Source organism: Onychomys torridus, chromosome 3 (genome assembly GCF_903995425.1).
Source record: "Onychomys torridus chromosome 3, mOncTor1.1, whole genome shotgun sequence".
Lineage (NCBI taxonomy): Eukaryota > Metazoa > Chordata > Mammalia > Rodentia > Cricetidae > Onychomys > Onychomys torridus.
This window is the reverse complement of record NC_050445.1, coordinates 142,205,285-142,222,887: the sequence shown is the minus strand read 5'-3', so window position 1 is coordinate 142,222,887 and position 17,603 is coordinate 142,205,285. Positions and strand designations below refer to the sequence as shown.

Below are 17,603 nucleotides of genomic sequence, written 5' to 3'. Positions count from 1 at the left end.
CACTTATTATCCTGAGGTGTTAGTTCAGACACAGAGTGAGTCAAGAAATGGCTGTGCCAGAAGGCAAACACTAGCCCAAGATAGAGTAATTAGCCTCTGAACCTATACATTTCCGATCTCTCCACAGTACTGAATTCCAATCGGTCCATCGGTCTCTCTGCAGACCCAGAAATTCCTTCCAGGAGTTTTTGTTCACAGCCAGCTAGACACAGCTTCTTTTCAGGAATTTTTGTTCACATTCCTTGCTCTAGGCAGGGTTCCATCCCCAGTATTCCAGGAAAGAAAAAGAGATTGTAAAGCTGACAGTTTCCCAGCCCCACTTAATTCAACCACTGGCTTTCCTTGACTTCGGAGTAGAATCCATCCTGTTTGCCAGCACCCCTGGCTGACTGTGGAGCCACCAGTTCAGACCTGCTCTTCCATGAAGTTGTGGCTTTCCAGATTCCTTCAGCTGGTTCCCAGCCACCCCCACCCCTCCCCTCAACACACACACATGTTGCTTCCCAGCTTGGAATACCCCCCCCCCCAAGTCCCCCCCCCCCCAACTTCAAGACTTCCTTAAGCCTCCCTTTGATTAGCCTCAGGGGCACCAAGGAGTCTTCTGTGATACGGGGCACACTTTATCAGTGCTGACCTAGGCCTGCGTTCATTGAAACCCTATTTGTGGGTGGTATTCCGTGGGTCAACTGGAAGCTTCCTGCTCCGGGGCCTCAGAATCACTGTGCTGGTTGATTCAGCTGGCTATCTTCCTGCCTGGACTGGAAATGGCCCTAGGGCAAGACTCCTGCAGTGCCTGCCCTGGCAGCTTTCCAGACAACCTCCTGGACCGTTCAGCATGCATCTGCCTTGAGCATGGGCCTGTGCAGAAGCCTGGGCCCACTGAGCTGTTCATTTACAGGCTCTGTCCTGCCACTGGGCACACTTTTCACTGGTTTTATCCGGTCTTCACAGAGGATATCGGTGTGAGGGACAAGCAGGGGCAGGTTCCATGTGTCTCTTTCCCTTCATATAGGCTTTGAGTCTCCTGCAGGACCTACCCCGTCGCCCTCTGTACCGCCAGTTTCCCCGTGGCAAGGCCGCAGTGTGGCCAGCTCCAAGCTCTGGATGCTGGAGTTCTCCGCTTTCCTGGAGCGCCAGCAAGATCCTGACACAGTAGGTCTCTCCCATGTGTGACTGTCTTACCCCAAGAGAGGCCATTTTAATCTCAGAGGCTCTGCTACTGCTGTAGGGCCCCAATCCCACAGGCCCTGTCCTCAAATTAGACCTCAAATCCTGAAGTTTCTGTCCCCATGCTATTCATGTCCCTGCCACCGGAGGCCCTGCCCCATGGTAGGTTCCCCAGTACACACCCCCGGAAGTCCTGTCTCCAAGGTAGACTCAGAAGACCCAGAGATCTCACCTTCCATCCCTTGCCTCCTCTGGCTTTCTTACCTTTCTTCCCACTCTCCCCTCAGGGCTTCATAGATTCCTCGTTTTTTTCTTCTCCCCTTGCCTGCCCGCCCATCCCCTCCTCCTTTGCTCTGTTCTTCCCCTTGCTCTCTGTAGATCTCCCACCTCAAGCCTCCTTGGCCTCTTTCTCCCGCTCAGCTCTCAGGCTTCTCCCCTTTCTCCTATGTCTCCTCTTATTCTAGCGTCCTTTCCTCCCAACTCACCCTCCACCCCCCTGTCCTCCACTCCTTGGCTGTGAGGGGCGCTCAGGAAGCTGAGGAGTCTCTGGTGTGTGCTTCACATCCTCAGGGAAACTAGCCAGCTATACAGCAAGTTGCCGCTGACCCGTCTTGTCTCCCTTTTCCCAGTGAGGAAACTGAGGGCCAGAGACGTAATGTGATTTGCTCCAGGTCGTAAGTGAGGCACACGGTTGAGCTGTCTCTCTGCCCCACCCTCCGGCATCCCCTGCAGAGCAATTGTTCTTTGATCCACAGTACAACAAGCACCTGTTTGTGCACATCAGCCAGTCGAGCCCAAGCTACAGTGACCCCTACCTCGAAGCCGTGGACATCCGCCAGATCTATGACAAATTCCCGGAGAAGAAGGGTGGCCTCAAGGAGCTATATGATCGGGGGCCCTCTAACGCCTTCTTCCTTGTGAAGTTCTGGGTAAGCTCCGGGCCTCTCCTTCCGTGCACTGAGGTGGTGAGGAAGCTGGAAAGGAGGAGGCGAGGATGCAGGGAGGCGAGGGACACACACCAGAGGCCACTGCTGCTGGGAGTGCCTGAATGTGGCAGTGAGATGGTAGAGCTGCAGCAGATGACAAAAGGCCTTTGTTTCATTTCTTCCTCCCTCCTTCTGACCTCCTTTCTTCTTTCCATTTTTTACTGTGCTGGAGATAGACAACATTGCCTCCAGCACACTAAGGTAGGACCTTCCTGGATCCCACCCTAGCTCAAGAGGCTTGTTTTTGATGGTGGCTGTGGCAGGGTTCTGGGCAGGAGCCGGACCTTAAGGAGGTGGTAGTGAGGGATGAAAGTCTACATGGAGCTGTTGGTTCTGGGCCTGGTTCTCCAGCTATGAAAAGAGGAGCGTAGCTAAGGATGTCACCTGCTGTAGCCCAGGCTGCCCCAAAGGAAATACCCATATCTGTCTCCAACAGCCCTGTCTACAGACTTGCCCTCTGCCGCTGTCCTCAGTGAATGTTGGGTGCCTAGAGCCAACAGGCGCTCTCCTCTGAGGCTAGGAGGCACAGAACTGCCTTCACAGCTTCCTTCCAGGGCCTAGAACACTCAGAAGGAACATAGGGAGACCAGGCCAATGGCCAGTAAGGGCAGGAAGTCCTTCAGGCACCTGACTGAGCTTCAGACATGGGAGTTTTCCATCTCTGCTTCCAGGCCTGGGAGGCCAGTGCTGACTTCCCGCTTCCCATGGCTGCTGCTAACCCCAGAGGACCACCCAGGTGCTTTCTTTAGTTTCTTTAGCTTGTAGTGTTGGCGAGCCTGCTGTTTAGCTGCTTTTTTTTTTTTTTTTTTTTCCGAGACAGGGTTTCTCTGTAGCTTTGGAGGCTGTCCTGGAAACTAGCTTTGTAAACCAGGCTGGCCTCGAACTCAGAGATCCACCTGCCTCTGCCTCCTGAGTGCTGGGATTACAGGCGTGCACCACCACCGCCCGGCTTAGCTGCTTGTTTTTTAATTTTGTAGTGCTGGGGTTGGAGCCATGGACCCACCTCAGCCTTGGTTGACAAGCATTCCACCAATGAGCTGCACCCCAGCCCTACAGGGCCCCTCTTTCTACCTCCGCCCCAGATTGTCTCAGCCTAACGTGCTCCCGAGACTCTTGGTAATCTGGAAGCTTCTTGTTCTGGAAAGAACATGTTGACAGTAAATGTGCATACAGTATTCCAGCTGGCTGTCGGGCCCTGCCTAGGAATGCCTAGCCCAGCCCAGCGCCGCCTACAGCTAAGGCAGCGCCTGGATCTCTGCAGACTCCAAGTGCTGCATTTAGGGACTCTGGGCCTTACCTTGACGATGTGTACATTTTCTCCTATGACTGCATAGCTAACTAACTCTTCTCCAAACAGGATGGCGCCTTGACCTGGATTTGGGGTAGGCAGGATCTGCTAGACAGAGAGGAGAAAGGCCATTTCTTTTCAGGCAATGTATGAGCAGAAAAGGCAGGAGGTAGCAGGGACCTTTGGAGAAAGGTATGTGAGATAGAATAATAGGAAGCATAGCAGTAGCTGGGCAGTGGTGGCACACGCCTTTAATCCCAGCACTGGGGAGGCAGAAGCAGCTGGATCTCCGTGAGTTCAAGGTCAGCCTGATCTACAAATTGGGTTCTAGGACAGCTAGGGCTGTTACACGGAGAAAACCAAAAAGAAAAAAAAAGAAAAAAGAAAAAGGAAAGAAAGCATAGCAGTTAAATTAAGGTGAGTTGGATGCTAGATCTTTAAATTAAATTCTAGGACTTGGAGTTGAGGATTTAGCTCAGTGGTAGAGCACTTGCCTAGCAAGCGCAAGGCCCTGGGTTCAATCCTCAGCTCCACATACAAGAAAAAAAAGTTCTAGGACTTAATTAGTATGGGATGGGAAGCAGGGAGTGTCTTTTGGGGGAAGGGGTGTTGGTGATCAACACAGGGCCTTGTACATGCTCTACTATTATGCTACATATCATCCCATTGATCTTAGTTAAGTGTGTTCATAGTTGTTAATTAATACCAAGAGTCTTTTAAAAAATTTTAATGATTCCTTTTTACTTTTATTTTATTTTTTTATGAGCATTGATGTTTTGCCTGCATGTATTTCTGTGTGCGAGTGTCGGATCCTCTGGAACTGGAGTTACAGAGAGTTGTGAGCTGCGATGTGGGTGCAGGGAATTGAAGCAGGATCCTCTAGAAAGAGCATCCAGTATTTTTAAACTCTGAACCAACTCTCCAGCCCCCAAGAGTCTTTAATAATGAAAAACATCAGATTCTTGTGTTAATGCCTTCCAAAGTCCCAGAGTGGTAAATTATCGTTTTCTGTTATTTATTTATTTATTTATTGTTTTTTGTTTTGTTTTGTTTTTTTTGAGACAGGGTTTCTCTGTGTAGCTTTGCACCTTTCCTGGAACTCACTTGGTAGCCCAAGCTGGCCTCGAACTCACAGAGATCTGCCTTGCTCTGCCTCCCGAGTGCTGGGATTAAAGGTGTGCGCCATCACCGCCCGGCTATTTATTTATTTTTTTAAAAGATTATTTACATGTTTATTCATATATTTTGTGTATATGAGTGCTCCATCTGCATAAACACCTGCATTCTAGAAGAGGGTATTAGATCCCATTATAGATGATTGTGACCATGTGGTTGTGGGGAATTGAATTCAGGAGCTCTGGAAGAACAGCAGTGCTCTTAACTGCTGAGCCGTCTCTCCAGCCCACAAGCTTCTTTTATATCCTGTGCTAGTAAATATTTAGGTTGCTGTATCTTGATGTCATGACTAAGGTATTATAGAAGAAAAATCAGCCGCATTACTTCGATTTCCCAACACGTCAGTCTACTCACATGGAATGAGTCATAAACACTTTACCAAAAGCCATGCACTGTTTGCATTTTGTTTGACAGTGTAGATTGGTCCCCAAAGAGCTGGAGACTATATTATGACTACATTTCCTTTATTGCATACCTTTTCTTTTTCCTATATGTGAGTGGATTTGTACATGTAAATTGAATATTTTTAGATGAAGTCATTCTTAAAATTTTACAGATTGCTCCCTAAGAACCACCATATAAAATTGGGAGGGAATATTTTTTTCTAATGCTCCTAACTGTTATCTTACTGGTCCCTCCTTCCTCTTGGAGAGCTTTTTCCTGAGTGCCTCCATTCCCTGCTCCTGAGTGAACTGGTAGTTACATAGCTGCGAGCCTGAGCCTCTCCTATGCGTTATCAATAAATAGTCTTTGGGCTTTCACAGTTCGCTTATCGGCACATCCAGCTCATTTGATTGGAGCACATGCTATGGAAAGTTCCAGGAAAAAACCACAAGATGTATCTGTGTCTTAGGGTTTCTATTACTATTGTAAACACCATGATGAAAAGCAATCTGGGGAAGAAAGAGTTTATTTCATCTCTCAGCTTACAGCCCTTCATCTGGGGAAATCAAGGGCAGGAACTCTAAGCAGGAACTGATGCAGAGGCTATGGAGGAGTACTGTACTGGTCTGCTCAGCCTGCCTTCTTTTAGCATTTAGGACCACTAGCCCAGGGATGTTGTTACCCATGGTGGGCTGGGCCCTCCCACATCAGTCAACAAAATGCACTACAGACTTGCCTACAGTCCAGTCTCCCCCCACCCCACCGTCTGTCCCTCCCCCACCCCACCCCCCCCAGACAGGATTTCTCTGTGTAGCTTTTGGAGCCTGTCCTGGAACTCACAGAGATCCTCCTGCCTCTGCCTCCCGAGTGCTGGGATTAAAGGTGTGTGCCACTGCTGCCAGGCCCTGCAGTACAATCTTAACAGGAATTTTCTCAGTTGAGATTCCCTCTTCTCAAATGACTCTGGCTTGTGTCAAGTTGACACAAAACTGACCAGCACAGCCTATAAATGACTCTTCCTGTTTGAAATGTGTGTGTGCATGCTTATACATGATAGAAAAATCTAGGTCAAAAACTATTTTCTCTATTTTTTGCTTGGTGCTAGGTATTGAATGAATGCGTTTTGCACATTAGAGAAGCTACATGCTCTGTGCCTGAGTGCGCGCGCGTTCGTGCACACACACACACACACACAGACAGAGACAGGGTCTTGCTATATATCTTAGGCTGTTCTAGAACTTAAGACCTTTCTGCCTTAGTTCCTGGGTTCTGGGATTGCAATATCCACCACCACACCTGAAGTACCACAGCCATTTGTGAATACATTGCTCCCCTGTCTTCTGATGTGTATGTCTGATGCCATTCTGCTTCCCTATACATAGGGAATTATATGACCTGCTTTTTTATTCTCTGGCTGTAATGACTCCTCCGTTTCTGTGTCTTCCATTTCACACTGATGATCGATCTTTGGGGTATATGTTGTCTTATTTCCCGTCTTCGGCTCTGTACTTGGTAGACACCTTTACTCAGAAGATCCAAGTCTTTCTGTTTGGGAATACTTACGCTTCTTACTCCTTTGACCACGCCTTTCACTCTTTCCTGAATCCCCCAAGCTGCCCTACTCCCTGGCTTATTCTCTTTATTTTTACTTTTTGGGGAGTTGGAACTGAATCTCACTGTATAGTCTAGGCTAGCCTGGGACTCATTCTATAGTTTAGGCCGTCCTCAGACTTGTAGCGATTCTCCTGTTTCAGCCTCCCGGGAGCCAGGGTTACTGGTGTGAGTCATCCATGTGTTTGTGTTTTGTGTCTCTTGTTGGCCTGGAGATCGCTGATTAGGCCCAGGAGCCCCAGGGATCCACCTCTCTCTCTCTAGAGCCTGGATGACAAGTATGGCGCCCAGCCTGGCTTTTCTGTGTGGGTTCTGAGGATTGAACCTAGGCTCTCATTCTTGCAAGGCAAGGCCCTCAACTGTCATTTTATATTTTCCAGTTTATTTGCTCGGGCTCTGTTTCCAGAGACTTTCTTATTTTGTCTTCTAATTTCTGGCTTAGTACAGTGTTATATCTGAGAGCAATTTATCCAAAGCCCAAAGCATTGGTGCATAAATAAGTCAAGTTTTTCATTCCTGTAGAGGGCGCCTCGGGGTAGACTCTCCAGGGATGGTCTGACTGCTCTGTCACATCCCTGTAGCCTGAGTCCTCTCTCCTTTCATCCTCAGTATGTGGCCTCTGTCCTCAAGGTCATGGCCACTGGAATTCCAGCCATCATCTCCACCTTGCCAACATTAGGAAAGAATTCTACAGAGCTCCCTGTGGGGTCCTCTTTAAAGTCCTGTGCAGGGTGTAGTGATTGTGGCTGCACCTTGCTCTGATGAACCAGGGAAATGTGAACTTTGTTGTGGGCTTCAATTAGCATCACTGTGGTATACAGGCAGCCTCCATTTTCCAATTTCTGATGTGTTTTCGGGGACCCTGGATTCCCCTCCAATGCGAGGGGACTAATGGCTCTCTCAGACTGGGCCAGCTGCCCTTGGGATGTGATTGGAGTCAGAAGGGAAGCCCAGCTGGCAGTGGCAAGGTATGTTTATTAGTATACTACCTTGGAGGACAAGACACATTTAGGGCCCTTCTCACTGGCTCCTGCCTTCTTTTAGCTGGTAGATTCCTTTTATTTTTTTTATTTTTATTTTATTTTTTTGGTTTTTTTGAGACAGTGTTTCTCTGTGTAGCTTTGTGCCTTTCCTGGAATTCACTCTGTAGTCCAGGCTGGCCTCGAACTCAGAGATCCGCCTAGCTCTGCCTCCTGAGTGCTGGGATTAAAGGCGTGCGCCACCACCTCCCGGCTATTTTTTTTTATTTTTTTTTTATAAGTTTTGGGTATAGGGAGCCCAGGGCCCCACATATGCCAGGCAATGCCTATATGGAAACAGTACGGCTCCAGAGTCAAGCTGTGGGGCCTCCCAAGCAGAATGCCCCCAGGCACAGATTGGCTGCTCGTCCTGGTCCTGGGAGAGGTTCTGGATTGTTTGAAAGGCTCGGAGGAATGCCAGTTGGTAGCAGAGAGGAGGGCAGACTAAGCTCTGACCATGCACTCTGAAAGGAGAGCAGCTGGACTCTTTTTCTAGATCTTGACATTTCTCCCAGGAAATACTGGCAAAGTCTTTCTTCCGGGGAAGTAAGACCAAAGTCTTCTTCTCCTCCACCTTCCCTCAGGGGACACTGGTAGGGAACTGATAGAAGAAGGAAATGTAGGGGCAGCTGGGACACCAGAAGTCTGACTGGGCTGGTCCCACAGACATGCTCGGTCATGGCTGTATAAACAGCTATGTGGTCATTGCCTTGTATCACAGACTCTGGGGGAGCTCCACAGTGGATCTTAGACCTGGGGCAGTATGGACTTTAAGGAGCATGGTGGATATGAGAGAGCTGTCACAGTGTGACCAGACAGACACTCTCCTAGAGAGCTGGATCCTGAGTGAGTCTTGGCTTCTGTGTGCCTCTCTTTTCCAGTTTAAAGGTTAGTGGTTGTTCCTGTGGGCTCCAGTCTGGGGACTCAGGGAAGACCATGTCCTCCTCTAGCTACAACCCAAACGCCATCGCCTTAGGGAGGCTGAGCTGAAATCAGGAGAGAGAAATCCCAGGCCAGGGCACCTTAGCAGCCATCCTCCGTCTGTCCCCATGTGGGAGGGGCTCAAAGCAGAAAAATGTAGTGAGGAACATTTGCTAAGAGTGAGAGTCTGGGTCAGTCATGGGCAGTCCCCTGCCCCCTGGCCTGCTCCCTCCTCCTACCACTGTCTGCTGTGGGCTTGGCCACACACACTTAGGAAGGAAACCTGTCCAGGCAAGAAAGTGCTGCCTGTCTCACAGGCAACCTTCCTCCTCCTGCCTGTTCGCTCAGTCTGCCTCCCAGGGGCTGGAGAGCCCATGAGAACCTGCTTAGGGCAGAGGCCACTTTGGTTTCCCCCTGTCCAAGCTGCTTCCTGTAGCCCCACTGAGAGTTGGCATTCCCACTGAGGGGCTGTGGTGGTAGTCCTCAGCATGCCTGGGCTTATCCCCAGTGCAGATGGCACCAAGGTGCAGCAGAGGAGGAGGTGGAGCCCTGAAGGCCCAGCTCTGAGAGTGTTCCCACTGGAGTGAGGGCTGGAAATGTAACACACACACACACACACACACCCCGAGAACCTGTTGAAAACTGCTTGTCCTGGCCAGGGGAAGGGACACCAGTCTGCACACTGGGTGGAGCTGGGTAGCAGAACAACTCCCTTTCTACCAATCCAGCCCACAGCTCTCTTCTGGGCCTGACATTCCTCCCAGACACATACCAGCACATGACAGTCAAGGCTTGTCTGCCGGCCACTTGATCCCTCACACCTGTTCCAGGCCCAGTCCATGAGCTGCCCACCCTCACGAACCGCTATGAATAGGGTGCATGGAGGGCGTGGGGTATTCAGAAGCCTGGTCACTGAGCGAGACAGCTGTCCTGGATTACAGCTGCAGGGTAAGGCAGTGGTAGAGTTGGATGGACCCTTGAGCCCAAGGAGCCGCTGAGGCACTGGGGGATGGGTCCTTGGGCATTGGCCACCATTTCCCAGATCGGTGCTTCACAGGCTGTTCAGCAGATTCTAGGGTGATGTCGGACCCCCATCCATCTCACTAATCTTACTTTGTTTAGTTACAAATTCTTTCATAGTACACAGATATTCCTTAGCCTCTTTCTGTCCCACAGTGCCCAGAAATGCTGGGCTGTGGCTGGATGAGTGGTTTTTGTTTTTTATTTGTTTGTTTTGTTTTGCTTTTTGAGACAGGGTTTCTCTGTGTAGCTCTGGCTATCCCGGAACTCACAGAGATCCGCCTGCCTCTGCCTCCTGAGTGCTGGGATTAAAGGCGTGCGCCGCCACCGCCCGGCTGTGAGTGAGTGTTGTAAGGGGTCCTATGGTGGGAGGTAATGACTGAAAAGCTGGCATATGTTTGAGATGGAAGGCTCAAGAACTCAGGGGCCAGTAACTGATGTCCCCTGGGTCCTGGCTGCTCTATCATAGCACCCAGAGAAGTGGACAGCACATGCAGCCTTTATTGGAAGGCCAGGTGTGCCAGGCACTGAGTGAGATTTGTCCAGGACAGGGATCTTGTGCCCCCGTGGACCTTCCCCTGGACACAAGCATGGGATGCAGAGACAGGAAGGCTGCTTTTGTGTGTGGCCTGAGCATCTCTTTGGTATCGGGTCTTCCCAGCATGGTGTGCTGAGTGGTCTTATAAGTAAGTGCTCCATCTACTGACATTTCTATTTAATAGTTAATTTGGCTTATATAAGGACAAGCAGTTTTCAACAGGTTGAGGGGGAGGGAGGGTTACATTTCCAGCAAGGCTTAGAAGGCAGAAGCAGAAGGGATGACGCTGGAGGTCAGCCTGGGCTACATAACAAGATCTTGGCTCAAAGCCACCTTGAGGGTATGCAGCTCTGTGTGGTTAATGAACGTAACATTGGTCAGAGCCCTGTGGCCACAGTGTTTGTCATCTGAGTATTGTCCCCATACAACACCCTGGCCTCATCCCTCAGTGCCTCTACCTTTCCAGGCCGCTGGCTCTCCTGACAACGTTTTGTTCTGCTTTTGCTGCGTGGTCCACATTTCTGCCCTACCATTCTAGTCACAGTGTACTCTAAGCTCATAAACCGTCTCTCAACTTTTTCAGGCCACTCTGACCAACTTGGTCTTCTGGGATGGTCATATGACTTGGAGAAAGTGAGAGAAAGCCTGGGTTCGGGTCCTTGTTCATTTCACTTGTCACAGAAAGACTTTGGACCATGGCTGACCCACATCTCACATGCTCCACACACCCCCCAGCCGCCCTCCCCGACAGGATCATGATGGCGGCAGGATAGGGAGACTGAAGCCATTCTGGGTAGGGAGTGGAGGGTGTTTAGTAAGGGGACTAAACATTGGCTTGGATGCTGTTATAACTGTTTCGTTGTTTTTCCTTCCTCCTAAAGAATGCCTCTATTTAACCCATGCTGAGTGCAGTGAGACATCCTAAAAAATATTTCAGCCTTCTATTCCATAATTGCTTTCCTCACTCAGCATGCTGTGTTCATTCATAATGGTAAAGGCTAGTCATTCTCAGTAGTGTGTGTGTGTGTGTGTGTGTGTGTGTGTGTGTGTGTGTGTCTGTCTGTCTGTCTGTGTGCCTGCATAATATGTCTTCTGTGCCACATTAATTACAGGGTAATTAACACTTCCTTGTCAGCTTACACAAAGATTTTGCTGTTGAAAGGAAGTAGCCAAAGGAGAGAAAACTAGTGCTCGGGTGTCACCTAGTGGTCGTGAGTAAGACTGCTTGTCACCTGCGCTCAAATCCTACCCTGACCTCCCTGGGTTCTCTGCTTAAGTGTTGTGGGTCTCAGAACCAGCCTCATGATTGGCAGCTCACATTGCATTCACAGCCTGCACCCTGGTCCACGTGCCAGTCACCTGCATTGCGTTGTCGATGAAGAAGCCCTACCATGAGGATCAGCCTTCTGGTCAGGCGTAGTGGCGCAGGCCTTTAATCCCAGCACTTGGGAGGCAGAGGCAAGCTGGTCTGGAACATGGTGAGTTCCAGGACAGCCAACTTCCATAGCAGACCTTGTCTCAGAAAAACAAAAAGAAAACAAAGAAGCAGCCTTCTGTAAGTCATCTGTAGGGAAATGGATGGAGTTAGAGATCATCATGTCAAACAAAGTCAGGCCAACCCTGCTAGGCAAATACCTGTTTCCACACATACACACATAAAAATATATAAAATTTTTAAAGGATTCCTTAATTAAAACAAAGAATATGTTAGGACCAGTGAGATGACTCAGAGATTATATGCACCTGCTTCCAAGGCTGAGGACCTGAGTTCAATCCCCAGGATGCACGTAAATAAGAAAAAGCCCACCCCAAAGCAGAACACCCCCAAACCAAAGAGCTAAAGGGTGTCCTTCTGGAAATGTTTACCAAGTTCAACCACATAGGCACTCAGATGACACTGTTGCCATGGTCCGAGGGGACCCAGCTACCTCTTGAGTTAGCAGCAGAACTTGCCATCATCCACTGTTTGCAGGCTTTGCAAGTATACAAAATGCATGAGTTATAGGGTCATGGAGCTTGCATCAAGGTTCTAGAAAAAGCCTGTGAGGCCACACAATGTATAGAAGGGTTGGATTCTCTGACAGGTGTCCCAGTGCCAGCTACATGTGAAGGGAGCCTAAGTTGTAGTAGAGGCCCCAGGACATTGAAGATTCTGGGAATGTGGGATGTCTCTGAAGAAAGCTGCAGGCACCCACTAGAGCCAGCTCATGGGAGAGGCCATGGCTGCAAACGACAGAGCCATAGGAGCTGGAGTGCCCAAGCTCTTGGAGCTCAGATGTCACCATCAGCCCTGCATATCAGATATGGAGCAATAGAATTTCATATTTACTTTGCTGAGTTACAGTCTTTTAAAAAGATTTTTATGTATCTATGTGTATGTGAGCACATGTGTACAGGTGCGCATGGAGGCCAGAAGAGAACATAAGAGAGTGTGAGCTGCCCAGCATGGGTGCTGGGGGCTGAGCTCAAGTTCAATGTAAGAGCACATATGCTCTTAACTATTGAGTTATGTCTTTCCAGTGCCCGAGTTTCTTCTTGCTGCTCTCCTTTTGACATGGGAATGTTTACCTGGTTCCAGGATGAATAGGAAGTATGAGGTTTTCTTTCTGATGTTGCAGGGTCAGTAGCTCAGATTGCCTCAGAAGAGACTTTGCACTCTGGACACTTCTGACTCCGTGTGTTTGCATTGTAAGATGGACACGAACCTTTCTGGGCCAGGGATAGGCTTTGAATCTGCAGTGTCTCCTACTTACAGACTTGCATTTGGGATGCTTGGTCTTTAGCTTGTGGCTCTCTTTGGAAGACTGTAGAGCTTTTAAGAGTTGTGGCCTTGCTGCTGGAAATAGGACACTAGTGGCAAGTCCTTGAAGGTTATACCCACTCCTGGTTTGGGTTTGTGTTCTCTGTGTGCTGTCCTATGCCTTGTGAACAGCCTCGGGATCATTCTGCCATGCCTTCCCTGCTCTGAGGGACTGAGAGAGCCAAGATAAAACCCCCTTAGGTTGTTTGTATGTGGTATTTAGTCACAGCAATCCCAAAATAATTAATACAATATCCAACCAAGAAGTAATTGCCTGGCGCCATGTGGGCAGCTGTGAACTTACTTCTCATTGTTTGGGAAACAAACCAGAATTACATTGAGTCTGGGTGTGGGGAATGGCAGAGGCTTTCTTTTGCTTGCTGTGTATCTTTCTTTGTGGTTTGTTTTTTTGTTTTGTTTTATTTTGTTTTTGTTTTTGTTTTTGTTTGTCCTTCCAGGCCAACAGCAGGCTCTCCCACTGAGCTGTACTTTAAAGTCATGTTCTCTCGTCCAAGATGAAGTGACCAGTGTCGGCACAAGACACTCCCCCCCCCCCCCCCAGATCAAGTTCTCAGCACAGAGATTTATCTGCCTCAGAGGGATAAAGGGCAGGGAATAAGAGACAAAGACAGGAGACGGAGGACAAGGGAGGAGGGAAGGGATATTTGTTCCAGAGGGACACAGGACTGCCTCTGGATAGAAAGGAGACAGACGTGGTCCATAGGCAAGTGTCTGTTTATAAAGGTAAAGGGGAAATCCTGTGTTAGGATGAGGTGTTTGATTTTGATTGGACAGGTTAATTAGGGCAGCCAAAGGGGCTTTTGATTACTGGACTTCAATACCTTGACAGCTAGACCTTGGTGGTCAGCCTCAGGAGGAGGGATTGGCCAAAGAAGAGAACAGACCTTGGGGGCTAGCCTTCGCAATGTAATTGAACGGTTTTTAGCAAGGCAGAGGGAATGGGGGAGAAGGGCAGCAGCTGCCCAAGCCATGTTTGCCACACTCAGGCCGGCTAGAGCCCCTTCACAAGAACCTACACTGTGACCACAACTGTGTCTTCCGTTTCCCCGGCAGGCAGACCTCAATACCAACATCGACGATGAGGGCAGCAGCACCTTCTATGGAGTCTCCAGCCAATATGAGAGCCTGGAGAACATGATCATTACCTGTTCCACTAAGGTCTGCTCCTTTGGCAAGCAAGTGGTGGAGAAAGTTGAGGTAGGAGACTACCCAGTGCGTGTAGGGCAAAGGGGGTGGCCCGTGCGCTCCCTTTTCCTGGAGCGCTCCTGGGGGCAGGATTGCTGAGGGTGGGCCCCAGGTGGCTTCTGCACACCTTCAGGAAGTGTGTGTTTTGGGTTGGGTGTGAAGCATCTAATAAGTTACTGATTTAATTGTCCATCCGTGCCTCAGAGCCCTGGCTGAATTTCCTGGTCAGGATTCCTTTCAAGCCTTTCTTGCAAGCATCCCACATCTTCTAGAGTAGGGCCAAAGCACAGGCTAGCCCAAGGACTTCTCCCCGATCCATCTGTGTCTGACAGCTGGGCCGGGGGATAGGAGTGGGCTTTTTCAGTCACACAGCTCTCTAGGGGAAGAAACAGGTGAGAATAGATATTCAGGGTCTGTTCGCTTCCCGCTTCTTCCTCCTTGAATGTTGAAAGCTCGTGGTGTCCCTGTTTGTCCAGATGTTTGGGCTTTCGTAAGAGCCTGGTATTTGCTCTACCATTGAGCTATACAGTCCTTTGTCCCCTACTCCCCCTTTTGGAGACAGTCTTTAGGTCCCCCTTCCCAGGCACCTCAGCAGCACGCAGCTTTTCAGTTTCGGAGGACCTTGAAGACGTTACACTTGAGCAGAATTCTCTGCCTCTCTCCCACTCACCCTGTCAAAGGCAGGCAGGCTGGTAGTGAACACAAGCTAAGAGGACCTGGGTTTGATCCCTGCACACCTCTCCTGACCCTCACTTCCTGTTGGGGTTGTGTTTACACCCCCCCCCCCCCAGTTACCTCCAAGGAAGCATCAGGTTGTCTTCACCACCCACTGGTCCCAATAGCTGTGACATTCTGCTCTTATTTTGTAATGAGAATGACAGAAAAGGCCCTAAAGCCTCAACACAGCATACCTGTGGCCCTAATGTCTGTGACCCTATGACCCTATGATGTCAGGCCGGTCACCTCCTGGCCCACGTGGGTCTGAATTGATGGTGTCCTCTGTACCTGGAGTTGACAGTCACCCATATCAAACAGCTAGGTGCCAGGCAGAACTTGGGAAGTGACCTTTGCTTCCGGGTCCCAACCCTAGCTGTTCCATTGCCAGGAAGCTTTTGATACACGTTAGATCCACGGAGCCTCACTCATCTAACTTCATTCAGTCTTGGGGATGTAATCCAGTAGTTTCTCTCTCTCTCTCTCTCTCTCTCTCTCTCTCTCTCTCTCTCTCTTTCTCTCTCTCTCTCTGTGTCTGTATTTCTGTGTGTCTGTCTGTCTGTCTGTGTGTGTTTGTGTGTGTGTATCTGTCTGTGTGTGTGTCTGTGTTTCTGTGTATGCGTCTGTCTGTGTGTGTTTGTGTGTGTATGTCTGTCTGTCTCTGTGTGTGTGTATGTTTGTGTGTGTGTGTGTCTGTCTGTCTGTCTGTCTGTGTTTTGTTCTGTTTTGGTGCTATAGATGGACTCTAGGGCTTATAGCTGCTACACATCTGCCCTGCCCCAGCAAAGGCGGTTTTTACAAAGCTCCCATGGTTATGACTGTCATTAAACTTACCAAGGTTTTGAGATGCTCGTGTCTCTATCCAGTCACTGCCCCATGTGCCATCCATGCAGCTCCTATACCAATAGCATCTACCACCAAGCTTCACGCATATGGCGGTTCCATGGCATAGGTACCGGTGCCCTCCCTCACCTCAGTCTCCTGTGCCCAGCTCATTGCCACTACTTCCAGGTCTTTACATTTCCCTCTCCTGGAAGTGTCTGCCTGTCACGTCAGTGACAAAGAGGAGAGGCCTGGCCTAACGTCCAGAAACCTCAGAGGATGGATCTGCTCCTGGGCCATCTTCTGTCCCAGCTTCCCATTGGCAGTGAATGGATTTTTGTACATCCTTGCCAAACTGGGCTTGGGTAAGAGGTGAAGGTATTCTAAGCCTCTGTTGTCCCTGGGGTTCTACAGACAGAGTATGCTCGCTATGACAATGGCCGCTATCTGTACCGAATCCACCGGTCGCCGCTCTGTGAGTACATGATCAACTTTATCCACAAGCTGAAGCACTTACCTGAGAAGTATATGATGAACAGCGTTCTGGAGAACTTCACCATCCTGCAGGTGTGACGTGGAGCAGGTGCCCAGGGTGTAGTGCATAGGCGGGTGGCACCAAGGGCTGCCCTGTCCAGGGCTTTGACACCTCACCTTTGCCTCACCCACAGGTCATCACCAATCGAGACACACAGGAGACCTTGCTGTGTATTGCATATGTCTTCGAGGTGTCAGCCAGCGAACACGGGGCTCAGCACCACATCTACCGGCTGGTGAAAGAATGAGAGACCTGGAGAACGATGGTGGGGGGACAAATCCAGGAAATGGGGACCTGGGAGGGAACCTTCAGGGACGGCCCCCGGAAGTGCCGAGAGAGCTGAGCAGAGGAGAAAACTGCCTGGTCTTGCAGTGCCCAACCCCCAATAAACCCAAGGTGTCGAGTGTTTTCAGAGGAGCTGGTCTGGCTGTATGAGCCCAGAAGGGCAGGGGAGAAGGGGGCACCAGGAAGCAAGCTGGAAGCAAGCCCAGAGATGCCTCCAGATGGTCCAGGAGCCAGAACCCCAGCGGACTCAGCCAGGCATTTATCACCAGACACCAAAGCTCAAGACCCAGTGGTCCCTTCTCAGCTGCCGGAACATTCTGCTGTTGGTCACACTAGTGGCCTGAGGACAGATGGCATGTGGGTCACACAGCCAGAGACGCTGTGCATGCCCAAGTGCGCACTGTCAGCCTGGCCATCCCTGCCTGATGATAACTATGGCAGAGGGCCCCACCCCTGCAAACAGGGCTGGATTTAGATGTGGCTGCAACAGAGTCATTGGCTGGAGACTGGGTAAGAGCTACTCAGGTGACCCTGCGGGGCAGTGGCCCAGACAAGGCTTGGAGGTAGGGAGTCCTGCTTCAGGGCCAGCGTGGGCGCTGCTTGACCCTGCCAGGCTCCTCAGCTTCTCTGTTGGTGCCCTTTCCTCTCTGCTCAGCACTGGTGAGGAGAGGATGTCCATAAAGTACCTGGGTCATGCCGGTCAGTGCTGGCGCACACCTTTAATCCAGCACTTGGGAGGCAGAGGCTGGCGGATCTTTGAGTTCCAGGACAGCCAGAGCTACACAGAGAAACTTTGTCTTGAAAAACAAACAAAACAAAACGAAAGTAGCTGAGTACTGTGCCAGTTAAATGATCTGGTCCTCAGCCCCAGCCCCTTGCTTCCCTCCCTCTGGAAGGCTTGGATCTGGCTCTCTGCTGCCCTCTCAAGGCTTTCTGGTGTCTGCTGCCCCAGGTGGAGCCTCAAGAAGAAAGATCCAACCTGGGTGTGTGTGTGTGTGCCCAGAACTCAGGGATGAATCTGTGGTGATGCAGAAATGGGCAGGGCAGCATTGAGGGGATGCTGCAGAGGTGAGAAACGAGGGCTCTGGAATCAGTCTAACCTGACTTTGATGTGCAGCCTCTGGTGTGTTA

The 17,603-nt window shown here is 50.1% G+C and overlaps 1 protein-coding gene across 1 annotated transcript in view; it reads left to right on the top strand.

The window, feature by feature from the left end:
* Tead4 (TEA domain transcription factor 4) overlaps positions 1-17,205 on the top strand; it is a gene marked incomplete at its 5' end in the record, with an annotated part of 45,150 nt that extends 27,945 nt beyond the window's left edge. The window contains 5 exons of the mRNA XM_036181957.1: positions 1,013-1,152; positions 1,923-2,096; positions 13,985-14,128; positions 16,067-16,219; positions 16,321-17,205. Of these exons, the coding sequence (XP_036037850.1) occupies positions 1,013-1,152; positions 1,923-2,096; positions 13,985-14,128; positions 16,067-16,219; positions 16,321-16,434 (725 nt within the window). The remainder of the gene's footprint in view (positions 1-1,012; positions 1,153-1,922; positions 2,097-13,984; positions 14,129-16,066; positions 16,220-16,320) is intronic.
* Between the last annotated feature and the right edge of the window lie 398 nt (positions 17,206-17,603).